Source organism: Lepisma saccharinum, chromosome 1 (genome assembly GCF_977018435.1).
Source record: "Lepisma saccharinum chromosome 1, izLepSacc3.1, whole genome shotgun sequence".
Taxonomy (NCBI): Eukaryota; Metazoa; Arthropoda; class Insecta; order Zygentoma; family Lepismatidae; genus Lepisma; species Lepisma saccharinum.
In genome coordinates, this window is record NC_139229.1 from 120959933 (window position 1) to 120984630 (window position 24698).

At 40.1% G+C, this 24698-nt stretch overlaps 2 protein-coding genes across 2 annotated transcripts in view; both read left to right on the top strand.

Annotated features, from left to right (window-relative positions):
- Positions 1-11206, top strand: part of LOC146000437 (cytoplasmic aconitate hydratase-like) — a 123673-nt gene extending 112467 nt beyond the window's left edge. Inside the window, exon 18 of the mRNA XM_083138065.1 lies at positions 10428-11206. Within this exon, the coding sequence (XP_082994191.1) occupies positions 10428-10541 (114 nt within the window). The 3' untranslated portion in view covers positions 10542-11206. The remainder of the gene's footprint in view (positions 1-10427) is intronic.
- Positions 11207-22519: 11313 nt separating this feature from the next.
- The window catches only part of LOC146000440 (heat shock 70 kDa protein cognate 4-like), a 36525-nt gene continuing 34346 nt past the window's right edge, over positions 22520-24698 (top strand). The window contains exon 1 of the mRNA XM_083138079.1: positions 22520-22605. Within this exon, the coding sequence (XP_082994205.1) occupies positions 22589-22605 (17 nt within the window). The 5' untranslated portion in view covers positions 22520-22588. The remainder of the gene's footprint in view (positions 22606-24698) is intronic.

The following is a 24698-nucleotide window of genomic DNA, read 5'->3' on the forward strand; positions in this document are numbered from 1 at the left end:
AAGAGGTTAACCAAAGCTGGTACCGTGACTATATCCCTGTATGCATCGGCTGAGTGGACGTGGTACACCAAGCTGTCCGTGTCCGTGTAGAGAAGCGAGATGTTGTGGCTATAATGTGGACGTAATATGTCGTAGTACGTCTCGAACATGTGCAGCTTGCTCAGGTCTAATACTGAGGCACCAACATAAATTGGCTTGTCGAGTTTTACCTCACTCTTCCTCATATGCACCAGAGCAAGCTGCTCGTTATAAATGGTCCTCGATTTAAATACTGGGTTTGCTACGAGCCTGCGACATTGTGCTTTGCTCGTTACCAATTTTATGTCCATGCGATTCCGTACATTCTCCATAGTTTTGCCAAACACCGCATTATTCATTAACTTGAAGAAATCGCGATCGAAATCAGAAGTGGCGACTGTGCGATATTCGGTGTTGAGCTCGATGTATGGCTTCAACCATGGAGAATGCTCGAACTTGAGGATGTGGTGAACTGCGTGGACGGTAACCCCTTGCTTCATCAACCACCGGAGATTCTGGTAGTGTAGGACATAACGCTCTTTGGGCTCGAAGTCCATGACGAGCTTCTTCTGGTTGGAATCGGGTGGACACTTCAACTCGGGTGCAGGGGGAAGATCGCAGAACAAATCCTGCAGCTTCTCGGAGAACTCAAGGTCCACCTCGGCGAAGAACCCATGTTCCGAATCGTCGAAGCTTTCGACGTCGAAGTTGGAAGGGTCAGCCCACTCGAAGCCTCTAAAGGGGAGTGGCTGCATCATGGAGTGTCCGTAGAGGTTATTGACGTCCGTGTACATGATGTAGCTGGACGGTTGTGAGGGGTCGTAGCCGGTGGCCATGTGGTGATTGTTGGCGCGCGAGTGTCGCTGCGACACCTGGACCATTCCACCCCGCACGGCACGTTCCACAAACAGCATCATGTCCACGTCCGAAAGAAGCTCCAGCTCGATCTTCGTCACCAGAAACATGGCTGACCACGCCAGTCCGGGGAGACTATAGAAGTAGGCAGGGTCCAGCTGGTAGATGGTCTTCGCAGTCGCACGGAACGTCTGGAACACGTCGGCGAGGAGCGTCACATCAAGTCTGAGGTAGGCGTCGTGGTAGTCCCCGAGAGTTCGACAGCCCAGCTCGTGCCACATGGACTGGGCGTGGTGATATTCCTCGTCGGTGATGTTCGAGCCTCGCAGCTGACTGTAGAACTTCGCCTGGGGGGGTAGCGACGTCTCTGCGAACTTGGAAGGGTCTGTGATGTATTCATAGGGATAGACTCCCTTACGCTTGAAGAGGCCGGCGTCCAAGTTCGGAAAGTTTCCGGAGGTAATGAGCATTTGCTCGTCGCTAAGCTTCCCTGCGAGAGCATCGAGGCTGGCCGGGAGGAACCTCAGGGAGTCGAGGAAGCGAAGCTCGACGGTAGAGTGTGATCCTAGGATTCGCACCCACTTGCTTAAGCTAATGTAACGCTCCTCGTTCTGCGCCAGGACGTTGATTCGCATGTCGTCGTACCCAAGATGCTTGACGAGGTGGTGGAAGTCGTATCCCGAGCCATTGTGAAAAAACACAGGGATAAATCGCGGGTCCCGGGCCATGAGGTTGCATCCGTTGCACCAAGGGCCAACATACTTACCGTCAAAGTGATCATGGTGTTGGACTTTACGGTTGTTGGCGGTGTACTCCTTGACGCAGACAGGGCAAGCGATGGACTCGTCGTGTCTACGCTGATCGTCGGGGGACAGTGGGAGCATAGACTTGGGGGCCAACAGTACCTTCCCTATCTCGTTGGCCTCGACAACCATCCTCTCGAGGAAGTGTTTGGCTGCGTCGGGACCGCGATACACATAGGGCTCGGGGGCAATGTGCTGGTCTCGTCGCACCACAACGTATGCATAACTCGAAGCCTCGTGGAGTTGGTAAGGGGTGGTGGAAGAAACTTCAGGGTCGGGATCGCAAGTGGACAGGGGTTTGAGAAAGGCTTCGAAATCCGCGATGATGATAGCGGGATGCTCTACCATGGCACCGTGCATGTGGAAACGCTCCACGGTGCCAGGTTTGGGCAAGACTGCCACACCCGGCTCGTTGGCATTGCAGTAGATCTTGTGGCTGGCAAGCTTCTCTGCAGCGATGTTGGAGCCTCGAACATGTTGGTAATTGTGTTGATCCCGTCCGTCGAATATTGACAAGCACCTGCGACACACCTCGACGTGGTGACTATCACTGCTCCGCTGGCTCGAAACAAGTCTAGAGAGCGAGCGAATAAGAGTGTAGTGGTGATGGGTCTCATCCTTGATAAGTAGGAGATGGATTTCTCGAGCATCATTGTTGTTTACGTCACTCACGTAAATAGGGTACACCGCATTTTCGTCAGTGAGACCGTAAACGTTGATAGCCAACCGCGTACGAACCTCAAACTTTCGAATGTCCGTGACCTCTACCGGGTAGTCGATCCCAGCCATCGCAACTTCCAGCTCTGCCTCATAGGGTAGGTAGTGGTTAACCCGGTGTGGATGGTTTTTCCGGTCGACAGGGTGCAACGCTGCAAGCACCGACCAGAGAAAGCACTTGTCGTCACTGTTCTGAATGTTCAGGACGGCCTTTTTTGCCACAATGGTAGGTGGTAAGGGGACGTAGCTGGAGGCGGAGAGAGGTATGAACTTACAAAGTTTGACGCACAGTTCGTGAGGCTCGCCACACAGCGAACCCCCCGAGCCTTTAGCTTGATGTTCCTCCTGTTTTGCCACCAGCTCATCGGTAAACTGGTTGTAGATGACCTCGAGGTTGTCGACATCCGCCAGATGCAGCGTCTTCGCCTTGGTGTTGTGGCAGAAGCTGTAAATTTCATCGGACGGCTTCTTGTACTGGCAACGTAGCGATGCGTAGAATTTAGTGGAGTGCGTTGCAAGCGCATCGCCGAGGATGGAAATAATTTTGGCTTGCACGTTCTCCAAAAAGCTACGCACGTCGCATGAGCCCTCCGAAGTGATGACAAAATCCTCTAACAACCGCTCGAAAGCAGACTGGTTCGCTTTCGCCACAGGCTTAACGCGTTTCGTGGGTGGTGCATTGATGGAGGCTGCTTCTGCCTTCCTCTTGGTCGAGCTGGTCGACGGTTGGGGAACAGGTGCTCCGACGACAACTTTGCATAATGTTATATGCCTCTTTAAATTATCAATGGTAATATGTATACCGCACCTGGGACATGGTTTTTTAGCGGTTACACGCTTACCAGGTGCGCAGGTACGACAATGTCTTGCAAAATGTGCGCTTGATATGGTTATCTTGCACACAGGGCAACTTTTCTCAGATTGCATTTTGTTGAAAATATTTGTGGGTATGTTATTATATATATATAGTGGAGTGCCACAAAATAAATACTGTGCAATAATTCACAATAGTGTTGGGTTTGATGGGAGTGTGTTATTTATGCTACTTCTTGCTTCTTAATGAATCCTGTAAATAATTGAAAAAAAAATAATTAAGCTTGTGTATAGAAAACACAAAAATATTATGTGTGCATAATTCTACCAAACAATTTTTTTTTCTAACCCTCAGCCCTCTTGGCGTATGAAGTATAAATCATAATTTCAGAAAACATAGTTATTTTCCGCTCGCCATTTTAAAAATCAAACCATAAGCATTATTTATGTTTATAGTATTCATCGAGCGATAGCAGATAGAGCAAGAATCGTTTTCCTACAACCCATAGTTGATGAATTACAAAACATCTTAGAAATTACATCTTGAAATTTTAATCCAAAATAACTCGAAAACAGTAAGCACTAATCATTATGTTTCCAATAGGTTGTAGAGTACATTTAATTTTTTATCAAATGTCATTAAAATTTTCGAAATAGGGTAAAAACTAAGCCAGCAAATCAAGTTTCTCAAAAAAATAAAAAATTGTCTATATTTTCGAAACTTGAGGGGGTGGAATCGATTTTATTTGCTAGTCGAATAGTTCTCGTAGAATCCTATCCAACAAACCTAAAATCATCATCCTAGCTCAATTAGGAGCCGAGAAAATCAATGTCTTGGAAAACGTCTTAAGATTTTTGTCTTAAGAAAATTTTCTTGACAGACCGGAAGTAACATCTTGAGATGCCGGAAGTCGACTTTCTTAAAGATTGAGATATTTGTCTTAAGACATTTTCCAAGACATTGATTTTCTCGGCTCCTATGGGGCCTAGAACCATGTAACTTTGGTCTATGTATATACCAACACTTGCCCGACCCTGTGGCCGAGTGGTTAGCACATCGCGCTGCGACGCCAAGGGTCCCAGGGTCGAATCCTGGTCGGGCTTGGTTGTTTGTGAATGTCTATTTCATCACTCATCCCCAATCTTCGCAAATTAGCCAAGAGGTACAAAACGTAAAATAAAATAAATTAAATCAATCATTAAGTTCCGTGTTGCAATCATGAAATTAAATTTTAATTAATTTTTTTTATCCATCTCTCTCTCAAATCTATATAGCCTGTTCATATTTGACATGTCAGCCATTTTGTTTACGTAGCAAAAAAAAAATCTCAATGCTCGTTGTAGCCATAAGTATAATTGGATATAATTGCCGGATTTTATTTAATTTTAGGTTTAAAATCAATAAGCGTGCATAAAAAAAAACTAAATATTTTAAATAAATAAGATTCGAATAACTATGTACTTCCACTAGCCTTTGCGATGGCGCAGCGGTAGCCTTGTATTCAAGGGTTCGATACCCGTGCAAGTGGTTCTTGAAACTCTAGGTCCAGTCCCGATTAGCCTTACTGTACATAAAATAGACTTAAAACATCAAATCAATCAGTACTTCCACTAGTTTCTGCGTTAGCACAGCGGTAGGCTTGTATTCAAGGGTTCGATACCCGTACAAGTGGTTCTTGAAACTGTAGGTCCGGTCCCGATTAGTTTTACTGTGCATAAAATAGATTTAAACAAAAAAAAAAAAAAAACGTTAACTCAATCAGTACTTCCACTAGCCTCTGCGTTAGCACAGCGGTAGGCTTGTATTCAAGGGTTCGGTACCCGTACAAGTGGTTCTTGAAACTGTAGGTCCAGTCCCGATTAGCCTTACTGTACATAAAATAGACTTAAAACATCAAATCAATCAGTACTTCCACTAGCCTCTGCGTTAGCACAGCGGTAGGCTTGTATTCAAGGGTTCGATACCCGTACAAGTGGTTCTTGAAACTGTAGGTCCAGACCCGATTAGCCTTACTGTGCATAAAATAAGCTTCAAAAAACGCCAACTCAATTAATTAATCAGTATTTCCACTAGATATCAAAAACACGCAACTCTTTTCTATTTTTTCTGTCTTTTTCTAACAATTTAACACATTTATTTTTTTGAAATATGCCCCGCACACATATTTCCTACCTACCAACAACAGCACATGGAAGAAAAAAAATATTCTAGCTACCAAGATGCATGCTTCAAATATATAAAAAGCAGAGAGAGACATGAAATACTTATAAATCAAAACCAACTTATGCGAGTTAAGAAACAAAGTTACTTACTTTTAGAAATTCTGCAGAAATGCTTTTCACTAACGCTGAAAATAAAACACAACTTTCTACACCAGCGTTTTAAGTTTTATACGGTTTTCTAATAACGTCAAAAATGATATGTTAGCCAACGCAACGTGGACCAATAGAAATCCAAGAACCAAATTCTCTAGAACATTCCCCCCCCCCCCTTCTTTCTTCTCTTCTCTTCTCTACATTTCAGCCACATTATTTCGCAACTATGCTTGGCGGCAGAGAAAAAATACAGTTCCGGTTATTTATTTCATAGCTCTTGACCTCGCCTCTGCACCCACGAGAGCGGACGCTACTTCGTGTTTTCATTTCGCCTGTTGAATACTGTTTTGAATCTATCTTCAATAGATGCTCATTGAAATTGGATTTAAACCGGACGTGTATTTCCTGTTTCGCGAACATACGAGAACCTTTCACAATGTCGCATCAGATAATATATTGCAAGAGCGAGTTGGTTGTGTACATGGAACTGTATTTTTTCTCTGCTGCCAAGCATAGTTGCGAAATACATGTGGCGATTTCTGGTTATTTGTATAGAAACAGAGCAACATATTTTCTGTCACCGGAAAACCCATTTCCGCCCTAGTCAGAGAGGGGGAACGAAATTGTCGTTTTTCTAGATATCCACAGGCAAAAGCGTAATATTTTTTCAAATACAATATGACAGTCGCTTTTCGATACCGAAAAACTAAATACAATAAGTATATATATATATTTACAATATTAATATTTATTTAACAATATCTACCTACGAATTTGCCTCGAACGAAAACATGTCATAGAAAAACATTTTTCCAACCGTAAATTCAAAAATTTTGGTCCCCCGCGCGCGCGCGTGTGCGTGCGTGTGTGTGTGTGTGTGTTTGTGTGTGTGTGTGTGTGTAGCACATCGTTCCCCCGAGAGAGGTTTACAAAAGTCGCGATATACGGAGTTGGAAAATTACGATATGGCGCATTCGCTCATTACTGTTCCCAGCTATAAGTTTTTCTCTCTCTCTAGCCCTTGCCAACTAAAAAAAAATATAGGTAGGAGTTGGTAACACTGCGAGAAAATAGAGATCATGCCTTACAAGAAAAAACCATTAAGGCGATTTTTAGTTGATGACGTTGAACCCGTGTAGTGTTCCCATCCATCCATCTCTCTCTTTTACGGCAGTGCCGGCTCTCCTTGTTTAGTATATGTAGGTTGGCAAAAATTGCTTTATGCACTGTAAAGCAAACCTCAAGCAAAGTTGCCAGCTCCTTGCTTTAGGCTAGGTTAGACAAAAAAGCTGTAGGTAGGCTGTCGGTTGTTTAACTCTTCCCTCTCTCTCTCTCTCTCCTCTCTCTTTTTTTTTTTGTAAAAAGCCATGGTAAAAGTACCAGTAGGTTGGCAACCTTGCTTTATGCACTGTAAAACAAGCCTCAAGCACGGATGCCAGCTCCTTGTTTTAGGTTACGTTAGACCAAAAACCTTGGTGATTTTTTCGAGTAAGATGTTGGTAATACTGTGTCCGAAAATAGGGGGGGGGGGAGTTATGCCTTACAAGAGCAAACCATTAAGGCGAGCCTCAAGCAAGATTGCCAGCTCCTTGCTTTAGGCTAGGTTAAACCCAAAAAAAAAAAACCTTGGTGATTTTTTCGAGTAAGCAGCTGGCAACACTGCCAGAAAATGGGGCTCTTGCCTTACGAGACAAATCCATTAAGGCGAACACCAATAGATGGCGCAGAAACGGGCTGATTGGACTACTATTAACAAATTGATTTTAGTCATTTTTAAGGTCATACAATGTGCACATTCACATGCAACAGCACATCTGGAAATAAACACACATTTAGATGCAGGAACAATTGTATAAAATTAAATAAATTAGCAGTGTTCGGAAAGTTACTATTAAAAAGGTAACTAGTTACAGTTACTTGCTTAAAAAAAGTAACAGTTACAGTTACTTTCTGCTAAAAATGTTCTTGCAACCAAATTACCCAAATCAATCATTAATTGTAATAAAATATTTTGTGAAGACTTACATGCATTTTACTTATGTTACTGATACATAGGGACATTGAATTTTCGCGATGCGCGAAATCGCAAAATGTGAAAAAAAGATGCAATTTTGTACATTCTGCACATAACTACACCCCCAAATATGCCTGAGTTTTATTCGCGAAGTAATGCGAAATGTGTGCTTTTGCATGAAATGAACGCTTTTTCGCGAAATAACTGTGAAATATCATCAAATTAAGTAGAAAACATGCAAAACCGGCAATCGAGGTTGTGCGTGCAAACTGTCGATTTGTAACGAAACATTTGCCTAAAGTTTCCTACCACTTGCAGCTGAAGAATGTTTTATCTTCGATCACATCAGGAAGATGCTGCAAATTTGGATTTCCCATGCACATAATGTCAGTTCGAAAACTTCGCTCCCTGTCAAGCTGCATTCCTTTCTTCCCCCGAATGTCTACTCAACTTCGTTTCATTGAACTTGCTAGTTGTAGCAGCGATAAGATTAGTCTGTTCTCGCACATCAAGGGAAACAATGGTGTCATTTGTGTCCAGTCATGAATGAATTTTGTTTATCATCATGTGATTTTCAACATGTGTTTGTGTATGTGCAGTAGTGATTATTTTATTTGTTAGACAGCAAGGATATCCTTTAAATACATACAATGAATAAATAACTTGAGATATGCAATTTAGAAATGAAGTGATTTTGTGTTGATGTTTTCTTTTTTGGTTGGACAGCTAAGTACTTGTGTATGTGCACAGTATATAAAAATGAAGTAGTTTATAAATTTATAGCTCTTTTGTATGTTGTTTCCTCTCATAATGAAAAAGTGTGTGCCATTTTTTTTCCACCGCTGGTATATACCGCTGATCTAACATTTTATTTACCGCTCTCCTCAGTTTTTATGTACCATAAATTTGTCTCCTTACTGATACATAATATAAGTCTTCATATATTTATTACAAAATAAAGTGCTCTCCTGTGTTTTGTGCCATGCCATGAAGGGGTATAGGGGGTGTGGAGTTAGGGCCCCACACTTTCTTGATCACGGCCGAAGGTGTAGGTGATGTGATCAGCAACATGCCCCTGGCTGCCTTTATCCCCAGAGTTTCCTCCAGGTACCCACTTTATACGATGCTGGGTGGGCACCAGCGTCGCTTCAACAGGTTCTCTCCTACCGAGGATCAAACCTGAGTGTCTCGCATGGTAGTCAGACACCATAACAATTTTTTTTTTAAAGGAATACCCCTGTTCAGTAGTATCCCCTATTATTCACATTTTCACGTATGTGAATTTTCTCATTTTTCTGTATTCTCATTGGGACAAACTCAAACATCCATGTCCAAACCGAACTAGAACCCGGGACCCCTGGCATATAGTGCATTGTGCTAACCACTCCGCCACGGAGGTCGACTGAGCTACCGCGACTCATACATTTATATTTCAATTAAATTTATATTTATTATCATTGTTGTACTTAAGGAATGTCCATTGAAGGGAGGGGGTTTCTAGAATCTGTATAGAAATGGCATGATCTTATACCATCCAACATATCTGTTCCTCTCATTTGCTACTCGCGTATGTGTGTCTTTGTGTCCGCTAAAAAGAAGCAGGGTGGTATCTGGACAATTTATGGGGGCGAACCACATTTCCATTTTACTGTACTAGTCATTTAACTTCAAAATAAGCTTTGTACAAAACATTTTTTTAAAAATTATAGGACATAATTTTTTTAATAGTTGACGAAAAATTGCTGATTTATGTTTGTATCCTGTCAAAAAGAAAGTTCAAAGCCATTTTACGATGAGAACAGCTGCTGTGACTAGATCTACAGGTTGAAGTGAGATTTCACACTCCCACCAGAAAACCTACTGAATACAAGGCGATTGCAATAAACACAACAGTATCTCTGAGGATCATTACTACATAATTTCATAATTCATTTTGTTTTGGAACTGATCAAGATAATGAATTCAATATAGATTCTTCTGTATTTTAGTAATGATATATTTGTTCGCTAATCCTACTTGAGAGCGTATGCTGAAACCAAAAATTATTTCTAACAAAAAATACCACCGTCCAACTGGCCTCGTGTTGTAATTCAGTGGTGTTGAGATTATGTATGAGCTTCAAAACATTATCACTCACAGTTTTGTTCGTAGTACCAGTGCCATTGAATTCTTTCGTAAAAACACTGAAATATTGCAGTACATCCTTTTTCAGTTTAATCCGATATTATAGCAAAGAAAAACTATCGGATGCTGCTTACAGAAGGGGGAAAGTTATAAGGTCACAGAGGAACAAACTACAGAAACAAGACACTTCACAGCACACAACTGACAATGGCAAACTATTAGCAATAGGAAGGAATTCTCCTCCTAGAAGCTTATCTTCCCGCTTCTGGGAAATCCACCCCTCTTCCAAGGTGTGTGTATCACTTTGGAATTCAGGTATACCAAATGAAAGCTGAAACATAGGATATACCTTTAAATTCCTTTCACCTAGCTGAAGCCTACCAACTGCCCACCAACAGGAGACATATTTAGTACAACTTTCTCTTTTCCTCTCAATCTATTGTTTGCAAGAATTAATGTATCAAAGGATGGGGTTTTATATTAGCAGAAACTGAATTCCGGCTCACTTTAAGTCCTAAATCACCAATAATTTGAGACAATTACATAGAAATGTAAGTGTCGCAAGGTAACTGTTAAATCCTTACTTCTATCATAAAAAAGTAACTCAATTAGTTAAATTTTCTCAAAAAAAGTAAATGTTACTCTAACTAGTTAACTTCCAAGCACTAAAATTTAGTACGAAAACTGTTTTAATGTTTCAAAGTATGCAAGAAAAGATGAAGATAAATGTAATTATGCGTTCTAATGTAAAATTTTATTTTTTACAGCTGAATGATGGCCGAAGTTTTGAAGTGATTCTTCGCTTCGATACAGAAGTCGAGTTAGCATATTTCAAAAATGGTGGCATTCTGAATTATATGATTCGGAGAATGCTAAATTAAATTGTGCCACTCATGCTACATATTGCATAAATACTGACTTAATAGGAACCTAAGCTATGCCTTATGTTACGAAGACCTCCTAGATATTCAACCCAATCTAGTGAGTACCAAAGACTTAAGGCCGGAATAAATGTAAACATTCCAGCTACTGTCTGTGAGTGTTATTTTATGGAAACTGTGATGTATGTGCATACATTTCTTGGATAAAATATGCAATGTTAATTGTTATTCTTCAGAAATGCAAGAAATGAATACAGCTTTTAATATGGGTTGTGTGCTGGTACATATTTACCTAAATGAAAGTCATGTATGTTTATAAATAAGGGATGAAATTTTAAGAAGTGGAAGTTGTTAAAAATCTTTATAATGAAATATTTATCTGGGTCATGCATGACATTTCTTTTTATAGAAATGTGGATGGATAGATTGAATGGGTGTGTTATTATTTTCTTTTTTTTTAGTTAGAAAGGTTTAGCCACCTATTTTATCAATTTTGGTGCTACTTGATTTTTTTTACGTGGTAGGTAAGTGGATAATTGATAGTTGAGGAAATCAGAACTCTCTACATTTAAGAAAGATTTTTTTGTGAAGGTGAAGATGTGTACTTATGGTTATGTAAAGGTGCGTAAATAAAGCAACTATTTTGTGCACTTACTTTAAGCTGGTACTGGTCTTTCCATTTTATTGATCAAAGGTGTACTTTATTTATTATTAATAGTTGTCAACGTAAGGTAATGAATTAACATTGGTTTTAATCCATCTTCTGGCAATCTGAATGGTAAATCATCTGATCAAACATCAAAGCATCTGGCTAAGACTAGAGTAGTTGTCTTTGGTATGACCACATAGTTTTAAATGCCTCTGAGATATTTAGTTTTATTCCCCATTCTGCCAATTTGATTAACCACAACCATGCTTATGAAAGAGATTTGGATGATATTAATAAAGGAACAATCAGCAAGGAACACCCATGCTGAAGCTGGGAGTTGAAACTTGAAATTTGGGTGGTGTGTGTTGATCTCTCAATGCACTTGTCCAGCAAGTGGCTGTGGGGTATACTCAACCATGCAATCTGGGAGTAAAGGTTGTCAGGATGTGATGTTATATCATTTCCACTTTTACTTGATTGTGCTTTAACCTTTAAATGCTGGTCGATCACCTTTGAAATCAGCAGCATGTCACTCTTAGGTTATCATCACTTCTCTCTGAGGTGTAAGGGATGACCTTCTGGTAAGGGACCTAAATGTCAAGCTCACTCCCACATAGTACACCCCAGTAACTGCTTTGTGCAGGCCAACAAAACTCTGGCATGTGGACCTATGGCCAGTATAATGCTCTGTATGGCTGTGTGTGTGTCGTCCTGTGTTATAAGTGCTGAATGCCCCTTTACAGCCTCAGCTTTTAGCCAAGGTAAGAATATTTTAGTCCTCGGACATGTGTTTGTTTTAGATATGGTAAGAGGCAGGCCCCCATATAATGTGATGGATGCAAAATTGCCCATTTGCTGATGCACCCAGAATTTCCATTTCAATCAGTAACTTCTCTGGAACAACCCTTAATGTATGTTTAATTTATGTTTTCTTTTTATTTGTTTACATATATGTATGATGATATGACACACTTGAATTTCCTTTCTTACAGTGCATGATAATTGGGTTAATTTAATGAGAATGAAAATCAAATTTGTTCAACTTTGACAAAAGTAATTCAGCAGTAGCAAAGAAACTGGAAGAACTTACGCTATATCTCTCTCTACAGGAAGAGTTGTTTTCTGTTTACTCTTTTAAACTACATAGTTGTGTAACTGGAGGTAGAACTAACTACCAGTCTCTGAACAGTGGTGGATGTTAACAGAACCCGAAAAGAGTCTTTATGGACTTGTTCCACAAACTGGAACAGATCAGGGTTTTCAAGTTGTAAATGGTGATGGATTGTTATTAGAGGACAAGATTTTCCTCAAGTTTGCCCTCTTAGTGTCTGTGGACATAAGGAAGTCATTCTCCACGTGCAAACATTTCCTGGCCAACCCATACATCACAAATCTCCATGGGATATCCACAATGTCCAGATCAGATCCATGGATATTGTGGATATCTCATGGAGATGATATCCATTATCCATAGGACATCCCACCCTGGATATCCAAAGAATCTCCCATTTTGGATATCCAGGAGATCTCCTGGATATTCATGGGATATGTGGTATTACGTCCACGTGTTGTTACAAATTTAACATAAATGTTTTGATATCTGTGTAAAGATTCATTCATAGTATGTACTCTCAAGACTCAAACTCTGTGATGCAGTAATAAATCATAACTTACAAACAACTCCCAAAGGAACTGCATTGTCCATAGGCCCATTGTCTTTTCGGTGAGTCACACATGCGAAAGTTGCCACAAAGGCTTCCTTTGTGTCTCATGTCGAACATTACTGCAGTTTGCATTGAGGACATTGCCTTGCCGTGGTACTGAAGAATAGGTTCTGCATACTCTGCTTATCATGGATAAGAGTGTGAATACAAAGCATTTTCCGGATATGTGTGTGTATGTGCATGTGAACTTGTGTGCGTATGTGTGAGAGAGGGAGAGAGAGTGGAGTACTTGTTATAACCATATGTGTACCTGAGGTCTTTGATATGTGTAAATCTAGTCCAGGAATGTTCTTTTCATATCCAAAGTAGGCGAAGAAAATGTCAGCATAATGTCTAGATTAGGTCAAACTTTAGTCCAGAATATATCCTTATCCACAATGAAATAAGAACATCCAAATAACGTCTCGATCACATAAACCCATGTCCGAAAAATGTCCAAAAGTCATCCATAGAATGTTCAAAACGTGTCTAAAAATTGTAACCAAATGCTATATGGCAACTAAGTCCTACGAGCAAGGCCCGTGTTGCCACTTGTAAATGCACCGTACGAACTGTTCTATCTGTCTGTGTGTGTCGAACTGTTCTGCTCGCATTTCAAGGAAACGTCATACACTCGTTGTTGGCAGGTGGTGTGATTAAGCCACAGCAAAGGTAGTGAAGTAGGTGCTGCCATCTATTGCACATCCAAATAACTAAACAGCAAATACTTCGCAGATTAGAGCGGACAGCCCATATCAACAGGTAGGTGTTGATATTGTAGCATTTTCATCATATTTAGAATACTAAACAAGAAATTGACAGAAAATGGTACAAAATAATCCACAGAATGTCCAAAACATGTTCAAAAATGATCCACAGAATGTCCAAATCATATCCTTACTGGATATCCTATGGATGTCTACTGGACATTCTGGGACATCCTTTGGATATCCAGAGTTTCGGCATGAATATCCAGAAGATATCCATTAGATGTCTCCTGGATATTTGTGTGCTATATGGGAATATATGATTGTTTTGCATTCGCCAAAATAGAAATGTACAACATAATTCTTTTGTATTCACAAATGCCAAGCATGAGTGAAGACAAGGATTGTCTACTGGCAAGTGTAAACTTACAATACTTTCTTTGTAATGTTTAGAATGAAAAATTATAAAATCATATGTAACTCTTAAGGTTTCCTTTGCAATGTTCTTTGCACCTAAACCTGCACCTACACTTGCGTGCAAACAAATAGACCCACCTCACACTTTTGACATAAAATGTTTACTTTTCTTACTTTTTCTTCCAACTGTTTGGAAATTACCATATGTTATTGTTTAAGTTCTTGAAAACTCAGTTTTCTATCATTCTGAAATGGTGTTTATTGTCTTATTTTTTTCTGAAAAACATTTTATGTCAAAAGTGTGAGGTGGGTCTATTTCTTTGCACGCAAGTGTATTTTGGGGTTTTGATTTTTTTGTACCTAAATTTGAACTTTTTAAATGTCCACTTTATGCACAGATAGGCTAACCAGGACTAGAACTACAGTTTAAGGTGGGATACAAACCACCATGTACCACCACTGGAACCCCCCCTGATTACAAGGCAATGACGTTACCACTATGCCATCGGGGTGGCTTTTGCCCCGGCCCTATTATCAGTAAGTTTCTCGGTTACTACTGATTTGCAATATATGAGTTTTAAATATAGTATGCCTCACAAGTAGAATTGTCATTTTGAAATTTTACAAAAATTCAAATTGATAGAGAAAACGTCCAAATAGTCTTGTGTTGTAATAAAACTGTCCTTGGTTGAATTCCAGTGGGTGCATATTTTCTTGATTCAGATTTAAAATAACGTCTTCATTGCTAGTTAGCCACTGTGCATCAAGTGGGCATAGACTCTGCCTTTTCGTGGTCAATCCTTGGATTCTGAAAATCAAATGATATTTGCATAGGTTGATTTGTGGATAGTGAAGTGTTCAGTGAACTACATTACAATGTGTGGTCCGTGTACAACCATACAAAGATTAAATGGAGCATAGAGGCAGGACTTGGAATAACAGCAAATTAGCAGAGCTATCAGTGGTTCAGAGGATCCTCGATAAGTGATCATGTTTAATGGATGATGTAATGTAATTGTGTAGTTTTAGTATATGCATTTTCAATCACTTTTCTGTAAAAGTTATTTACATTTTTAATTTACATTGTTTTTCAAAACATTTAGTTAAGACTATGTTCTTTAAAACAATGGAATTAAACTTACACAGAATATTTGACTTAACAGTTGGGCTGAAAAGTTCGTAGGCTAACATAGTAAAAAATATTTTTTTAACAAAATTCGATTTTATTATTCAATATAGTTGCCTTCGAGGGCGATACAACGATTATAGCGGTCATACAATTTTTCGATGCCATTTTTATAGTACGATTTCTCTTTAGCCTAAAAATAGGCCTCAGTTTCGGTGATTACCTCTTCATCAGTGCTAAATTTCTCTCCAGCGAGCATTCTTTAAGGTCTGCAAAGAGGAAAAAGTCACTGGGGGCCAGATCTGGAGAATATGGTGGATGGGGAAGCAATTCGTAGTCTAATTCATATAATTTTGCCATCGTTTTCATTGATTTGTGACACGGTGCATTGTCTTGATGAAACAGCACTTTTTTCTTCTTCAAATGGGGCCGTTTTTTCGTGATTTCATCCTTTAAACGCTCCAACAACGCTATGTAATAATCTCAGCTATCTCGATCAACTTCACTTTACGATCATTTAAAATTATTTTGTGGACTTTTTTGATGTTTTCGTCGGTAACAACCTCTTTGGGGCGTCCACTGCGTGCATCGTCTTCGATGCTCATTTCGCCTCGTTTAAATTTAGCAAACCACTTCTCAACGGTTGATTTTCCTGGTGCAGAGTCCGAATAATGTTTATCAAGCCAAGCCTTGGCTTCAACAGTATTTTTTTTCGCCAAAAAGCAATGCTTTATTAACACACGAAATTATTTTTTATCCATTTTTTCTCAATAACAAAAGCTGCTTCACTCACAATGCTATATCTCACGAACTAATTATCCGGCAGCTGTGAAATTTATACACGTATCTTTTGAAGGTTAGTACTAAGTAAAAATCACATGGATTTAATTCTAGTAACGCCATCTATGAGTCAGCCTACGAACTTTTCAGCCCAACTGTTAAGGCTATGAATGACCAGACTGTCAGCCTAATGCAGATGAAGTTTAACAAATACAAGGAAAATGCCTCTTTTGTTAGAAGGTAAATACGTAGGTTGTTCAATAAGTTTTGCCTCCTGGGCTGTAACGTTTTATATTGAGTGAGGGAAATTTATGTTTTTACATTGAAATGAAAGTTTGTAATGTACTCTTTTAAAGCGTAACATCACTTTTCGATGTAGTCCCTGCCAGCGTCGAGTCGATACACTTCTGCCATCGACGCACTAGTTTCAGCATTCTGTTGGAGATAAATGAAGTTGGCTACCATTTGTCAGCTGATGAGGGACCCACCTGAAACACACTTTTTTGAACCCAAGTTCCTCCTTGATGATGTGATTCACTGTTCCAAGTGACATGCACAGAATAACTAAGGTCTTTTTCTGCTTCATGTTACAATTACCACGAATCAGTTCATCAACATGTGCTACCATCTCTTGAGTGAATGCAGACAGTGCATCACTGCGGTGCTTGACTTTAAAAGTGGTCATGGCTGGGTTGTCCGTGTGTACAGTCCGCACCCATCTCCTAACCTTGCTTAAGTCAATGTATGCTTCCCCACACACAGCATGCATCTGATGGTGGATTTCGATAGGTGGAACATCTTCCGCAGCCAGAAATTCAATCACAGCACGCTGCTTGAACTGTACGGCCACGTGGTCCGACATCTTTCAAGCTACTGTTCGAACGTCAGTGGCACTAGCTCAAACAGAAAACATCCTCTGAGAGCAGATGTTCCAAATTTTTATTTAAATGTAAAATCATAAACTTACCTCACTCAATAAAAATGTTATAGGCCAGGAGGCAAAACTTATTAAACAACCCTAGTATTCAAGAGCTTCCTTCTCAGTCTCATCAATTTCTTCAAAATCCACAGTACAAAAATTGGAAAGGTATTTGAGATTATTACTGTTGGATCTCATGTTTCGAGTCTGTCAACATGAAGCAAACTTTCGATTTGGACACAATATTCAGGACCCACATGAAATATTAATAGGTTTTCCCAATGGAAGCTCAGATTGCTCTGCTGAAGTACTGTGTGGGCATGTCAAAATTGGAAGAGGCTTTTTAATTTTATTTAAATTTTTATTATCTATATTTCATTAATTTGACATGCAATATTTAGCAATATTAATGTGCATATAATTTTGTCCTAATTCACTCATTAATATCAATTTTGTAAAAAAAAAAAATCCTTGTGCAAACAGCATGCTCTCTATTGAAATCCAAGATAATCACCTGGTATTGGCAAGGGAACACTCATGCCCAGGTCTGGACTAGAATCTGGAACTTTGGTGGCAAGGCGTAGGGCAAATAAGGTGCATGGTGCCTATAACGAAATGTTTAGAGAACTTTTTTTCTCAGCCTTGCACCCAGTGTCGTGCGGTGATATCGACACTTGGGGTAGCAATCAGTGGCGTGCCCAAGGGAGGTTGGTGTGGGTCATAATCCCCTCTCCCCTTTAGGGCCCAGTATTCCTAAAAATAGAACGTCAAAGAAAGGAAAGGATTTCAAAATGAGGAAGGACTACTGAAAAGAAGCACACGTTAATCCCACCCACTTTCGAAAATCCAAAACATGTTGATTTGACTATTAAGCCAGAGATCCCGGGTTCGAACCCCGACCTGGGCATGGGTGTTATTTGTGTTTGTCCCTTCAATTTTATCGTATCATCTTCACAATTAGCCAAAAGTGTAAGAAAAGCGAAGTAAAACAAACCAAATCAAACAATCAATCAATGATTTGATTTATGCTACTTAGCATCGCTGACACATTTGGTTAATCGCGAAGATGGTACAATACAATTAATGAAGAGACAAACACAAATAACACCCATGCCGAGGTTGGGGTTCGAAACCGGAACTCCTGGTGCCATAGCATGCAGTGATAAACACTCCCCCCCCCCCCCCCCCCGCGGCTGGTTGATTTGGTGTTTTAAGTCCACTTTATGTACATAAAAGCTAATCGGGACTGGACCTACAGTTTAAAGTAGGATCCGAAGCACTATGTGCCTCCACCGGGTACAGATCCGGGACCACTTGCACTCCCCCACGGAGGTCGGCCGACAACAAAGAAGAGTGTGAAAGCTCTAACGATTTGGATACGTGGGTATCGGTAAAGCAAACTGCGTATTTACTCAGTGGGACGTAAATTTCAATTGGATTTGTGAAACACCATATTTGTATGTGATTAACTTTTTTCTAAAAAATGTGCATTGCTTGATTTCCCTAATTTCTCCATCTCGTTACTGAAGGATCCGGACTCAAGCCCTGGCCTGTGCATGAGTGTTCACTTGTAACCACTCTTCATCCGTTTAATTTAATCAACGTTCATCGTAATCTCAGAATTTAGGTAAAGTGATGGAAAAGCAACGCTAAAGAAAGGGGGAAAATGCAAATAATTTCCTACCAGTTCATCTGCAGGGCACTGTGAAATCAGGAGTCCAGAGTTCTCTGTTTATGATTGTCCCTCGTGACTTCCATAAGCTCATTAGCTACTTATCGCGATTAAATCTATACAGCTAGAAAAGCGATGGGAGGTGGCAAAAATTCAATATATTAGAAGAGATAAACAGGTAACAAAACACACTTTTTTCTACTTTCTTCAATGATATTCATTTGGCTTTTTTAGTTATGGGATACATTTTTCATTCCAAATTATTTCATTATTCACTGCAGAGTACAACACACAGGAACAAGAATGTGCGCTCGTCACGGGTTCAAATCCCAGCCTGAATTGTTGTTTGTGAGGTCTCTTCATCAAATTCATTATATCATCACTCATCCTCATTTTCGCGATAACCAAATGTGGCAGAAAGGTGAAGTAAAATAAACCAAACCAACAACAACAATTAGAACGTGCATTTTCTTACCCATATTAATACATCCGTATTTATGACTGTTTAGCTTACCCATTTTTTATTGGAGGCCAAATTATTAGTATATTTAAATAAAACATTACTAAAACGAGAGCGAGATATTTGTTATTTAATCATTATATATTCCATATTAGAAAAAAAAGATCAAAGAAACCATAACATTTTTGTCTGCACATAATAAATTGTTACCCCCACACCCCCTATACACCTTCATGGTGTAGTGCTATGCACAGGGGAGCACTTTACTTTTTTTTTTTTTACATAATAAATTGTACAAGTACGTTCCCATTCATATACAAATAAAACTACAAGTACATCCCATATTATACATAAATATTGTACAACGTTTGAAAGGTTGTGTAAATGCAGAGAACATAAGTACTGCAGAAAATTTTCTCCTGAGTTCTTTAGAGGATTTTCAAAGGAATCGAAGGGGAACCAATCCCCTATCTGTCCTATAGGAGATAGAAGCGGGGGGCAAGGGAAGTAAGTACATGCAGAAATCTTCCCTTTGCCTTCGGCCGGTTGTCTATACCTGGAACTGGTAAGGCGGATGAATAGCCAGCTAGGGTATCCAGCCTTGCCAGCTGATCACATCGAAGGACGAGAAGCACGTGTAAAGAAGTGTTGCATATGAACTGAGGCTTCAATATTGTGATTTGGAAATAATTAGAGACGTGAGATTGATTGATCTATCTCTGCTAGACTAGCTACTCCTCAGTGCACGTCACTGCGCCGATGTCCTATATAGTAATAATATAAGAACAGGCAGTCTACTGGCCATGGCTACAAGGAGGCTCTTGTTCCCCTGGGCCCCACGGTAGGATTAGTTTGGTGCCCTTTGAACTTGGTATCAGTAACAAAGCAGGAATTATTGAAAACTATGTGTTATACGTATATAAGAGTAAGAGCTTTCAACCAAGAAATTATAGCCTATCCATACAGACAATTAGGGAAAGATATTAGACAAATGTTGGGCCCCTTCACCTAGAAGATTCTTAAATATGATTCGTTAGCTTAAACAGTTTTCTTGATGCTTATGGAAGCAAAGAAGACTTTTCTTGCTTCACTCAGAATTCAAAAATGTTAATTTGAAAGAAATGAATGGTGGTTTGAAGAAGTTAATGAAGGTTCAAACACACAGGAACACCCATGCTCAGTTTGGGATTAAACCCAGAATTTTCAGCAACAAAGAGGCGGTCGTTTGAGCTCCAAGGCAAAACGGGCATAAAATGAATGTTTCATTTTTTTCTCACCCTGGAGCTACATTGAGTTGATGTTGGTTGGGCTCCTCTGTCTTGGTATTTCCATGATGATAAGTACGCATAGTATGATATTTAATAGTGATTAATTTATGTTGCATTATATGTGCCATTGTCTTGGTTGGCCATCAAATCGTCAACATTTATGCATGGAAATAAAATGAAAGGACGTGTTTATATATAATGTATGAAAATTAAATAATTAACCAGGGCCGGATTTAAATTGTCACAATCCCCAGGCCACTGTGAAAATACCGGCCCTCTTACTGTACATTCTGTGAAGATTTTTGGGATTGTGTGTGTGTGACGTTATGTATCAGCAAGAGAAACGCGTCCACTAACAACCACTAGGTCAAGGAATCAATTCCCATCACTGCTGTTTTCTGGCTTTGTTTTAGTTCCACTTTAGGCTCATAAAGGTTAATCAGTTAAGCCTACAGCTTAAAGTGGATTCCGAACCCCTGTGCATTGTGTCCCAACAGAGATCGAATCCCTTGATTACAAGGTGACTGCTTACCGCTACACCATCGGGAAGGCCCTTTTCAGGTTTTCGAGAGCCGAGTCGGAGTCTGTTACTATTGCTTCCAAGTAGCTCCCCAGTTGTTGTTCTCAAGACGCTGGGTCAACACCAAACATTTGGAGCTCCCAGTGGGATCGAATCCGAGACCGCACGCACCAAAGGCGAAAGTGCTAACCATTTTGATTAACCCTGTATATATTTTCTATTATGTTAATTGAAGCCCTTCACCCATTTTTGAGAAGACCACAATGCACACCTTCGAAGAACAACATTTCTCATTTCTATAGTTCCCATTTAGCTATAAATGTGTCGAAGCTGTCCGAGTTAGGCCTTGACTCCATTTCTGCTATCGCCAGCAACCAAACGAAGCATACAAATCTTCGCCCGCTCGCTAATAAACTGTCGAAACGACTTTGAAATATCCTCACCCTTGGGTCGCTTACACACTCAATTCAGTTCGAACAAACAAAAGGGAAAATGGGCCACAGCCAGCAGCGTCTCGAGTTGTTTACGAACGGCGATAAGACGTATAATGTCTGCAGCCAAATCTACATGGCAGGCAGAGAGGGAGGGAGATAGAATACGTCATACGAACGTGCACCGGAGCAAGGAGTGAGAAGTACACCGACCGACACAAGGGTTCTTGTTTATTGTCGGATCGCGAGTGATGTTTATTTTTAGGGCGTCTATATTCGGCAGATTGGAGACCCCGATTTTTCGTCTAGAATGTTCCACTCAAGTCTGTTGACTCCTGTACGTCTGCGGGAGATTCGGGCGTCGTGTCCAAGAGACACCAGAATCTTTTGTCAGTCCAGAAACACGAAAGAGACCCCCACCAAACTCGCTAAACCATGTGGTTGGACGAAGCAGTTCTCTCCTTCGATAGAGGACCACCTCGATAGCATGTGAACTAACGTTGTTCCCTCGTGAGGGGTTCCGATTGGTAATGATATTCACGTTGTTGTTACGTGGTCCAAACGAGGAATTATCCAATGATTGAAAACTTAATAAATATTGGAGCAAAACTTATACAAATTCAGTTGAATTGAATATATATGTGTGTATATATATATATATATATTATCCAGAGCGCCATAATCTAGGATTTAATATGCGATTCGAAACCAGAGATCCTGTGTTCGAATCGTGTAAGGTATTCCAGGATATTCATCATTATCTTTCTCCTCTTTCATTCACACTCTCTCTCTCTCTCTCTCTCTCTCTCTCTCTCTCTCTCTCTCTCTCCTTCTCACCTCCTGCACAAAGCGCTACGACGGCAGGGCTCCCGGATTCGAATCCTGGCATGGGCATGGATGTTTGTGTGTGTCCATTCATCATATCATCAGTCATCACTCATCCCCATCTTCGCAAATTGGCCAAAAGTGGCACAAATAAGCGAAGTAAAATGAAGCAAATCAATCAATCAATCATTCTCCTCCCTCTCACTTCCTCAGTCCTCTCTCTTCTTTTTCTCCCTCGGAGAAAAGGACATTCTGACAGGACGGGCCAGACTGATTTTGAGTGGTTTCATGCCCAATTCACAGACTGCCTAAATACCTTCCCGATTCACCGATCATGACCCCCGGCGGAGTGTGACACGTGCAGTCTTATCGAAACTCTTCCAGTTTCAGAGATTGCTTCCCTCCCCCCGTCCACAATACGCGCCCACCTCCTCGGAGGAAGTACCTTACCACTCCCTCCACAAGCACCTTCACGGATTCATTCATTAATGATTAAACACACACGAATTGAAGTAGTTGTGCGAAGTGAACATTTTGTGATCCAAGTGAAAGTTGTTTAGTTTATGCGATATGGACCCTGGATGGAGGTAAGTTGCTTTGTAGCCATTTAAAAGCCCTGTATATGTAATATGTCTTGGTTTGGTTTGAGTTGCTGTTTTAAGTCCACTTTATGCACAGTAAGGCTAATCGGGACTGGACCTACAGTTTAAAATGGGATCCGAACCACTTGTGCCTCCACTGGGTATCGAACCCGGGACCCCTCGATTACAAGGCAATGACGCTACCACTGCGCCATGGATGTAGTATGTTGTCGTTAACAGATTTTCAATAATGGGTATTTTTCTTGCAGATGATAGATTTGCATAATTCTCTCTAATAGGTAGAAATACAGTGTCCTAACCTAACCTAAAGTGGGGAGGTGAGGGGTGAAATCTATGAATTGGGAAGAGAAGACCGGGGGGTCATGAAGGGTGAATTGGGAATCTGTGAACTGGGAAGTCACCTTTTGGGCGAATGTCTTTAGTAATCCAGACACGGCAAAGATAAATACTAGGGATATTGTCCATCACTATTTTCCTTCTTTTCTATTCTACATCCTCTGTTGTTTGAAATAATTGAATTCTGTTTATGGAAAGCAGACGTCCTCGGCTTATTGACGTTTTTATTTCGCTAAACAAATTGAATGAAAATAGTGATTGACAATGCCTACTATTTATTTTGCCATTGTAGTTACAGTCAACGGCAAAGATAATGGTAGGCAAATTGTCCACCTCTATTTTCATTACTTTTTTATTCTACATCCTGTGTTATTTTAAGAAAATAAACTATGTTGGTTCGAAGCAAGCATTGTTCTCTCCTTATTGACGTCATTATTTCAATTCATTGTCATCACCTTGTGTAATATAGACCGAATGAAAATGGTGGTGGACAATTCGCCTACTGTTTATTTTGCCATTGTAGTTACAGTCAACGGCAAAGATAATGGTAGGCAAATTGTCCACCGCTATTTTCATTACTTTTTTGTTCTACATCCTGTGTTGTTTTAAGAAAATAAACTATGTTGGTTCGAAGAAGGCATTGTTCTTTGCTTATTGAAGTCATTATTTCAATTCGTTGTTATCATATCGTGTAATTCAGACTGAATGAAAATGGTGGTGGACAATTCGCCTACTGTTTCTTTCGTTGTTGGGTGTACAAGGGTTCAGTTCTATGTGAGGCCACATTAAAGTTGGTCGGAAACTACATACGCAGTTCCGAAGTAATTTGCACTACTTTCCAGTTACCACTTCCTAGGTAAAATTACCCGTGCATATAGCACGTTTAGGGGATGTGGGGATAGGGCCCCACACATTCTCGATCTCTGTTATTTTGGAGATAATGTGATCAGCACTACTCCTCGGCCGCCTTTACCCCCTAGGGTTGCCCCCAGTTACCCATTGATTTGAGGCTGGTAAGCCCCAGAGTCGCTTGCCTCTGAAGTTTCTGCGGACTTCCTGGGTCCCACTGCACAAGTACATTTTGATAAGGCGTAAGCTATTCACCTTTACCCGAAGCCCCAAAAGATAAATCAGCAGCGTCTGTGCTTCTTTTTCACAACTAGGGCTCGGAAGTTCATGAAATATCATCCTTTTTCTGAGCCTTGAAAATTCGACAGCAGTCAGTTTTCTTGTTAAAACCAGAAAACATCGTTTTTATTTTGCATTTTCCGGCCATTTTTGGCTTTTAGGTCATTTTTCAGTATATTTCGCCGCTTTTGTTGCATTTATCTGCAATTGTTATTTTTCACCCCCTGTTGTTTCGTGAATTTTAAATGCACTTGCTAGCATAACTTACGTATTTAAATTTCCTGACGTGGTCTTTTCAGCAAACTTAAAATACTTTGTGTGAATTTTAGGTTTTCTTGCTGGCCACTGTTATTGCTTTAATCTGTGATTTTAAAGTAAAATTATTCACAATATAAATATTATAATCTGATGCACGTGAAACACAACTGTATTTTTACTACTGTATCTTGTAAGGTCCTATCTGAAAGGAAAGGAAAACCTTGAGGTGTGTATTTTATGTAACCCCTTGTTTCAGTAGTTTAAAAAAAACACTAAACAACGGGTTTTGTCGAATTATTCAAGTACTCTCTTGTAATTTATGAAAAATAAAATCAAGCTTTCATTTTATGGACGAT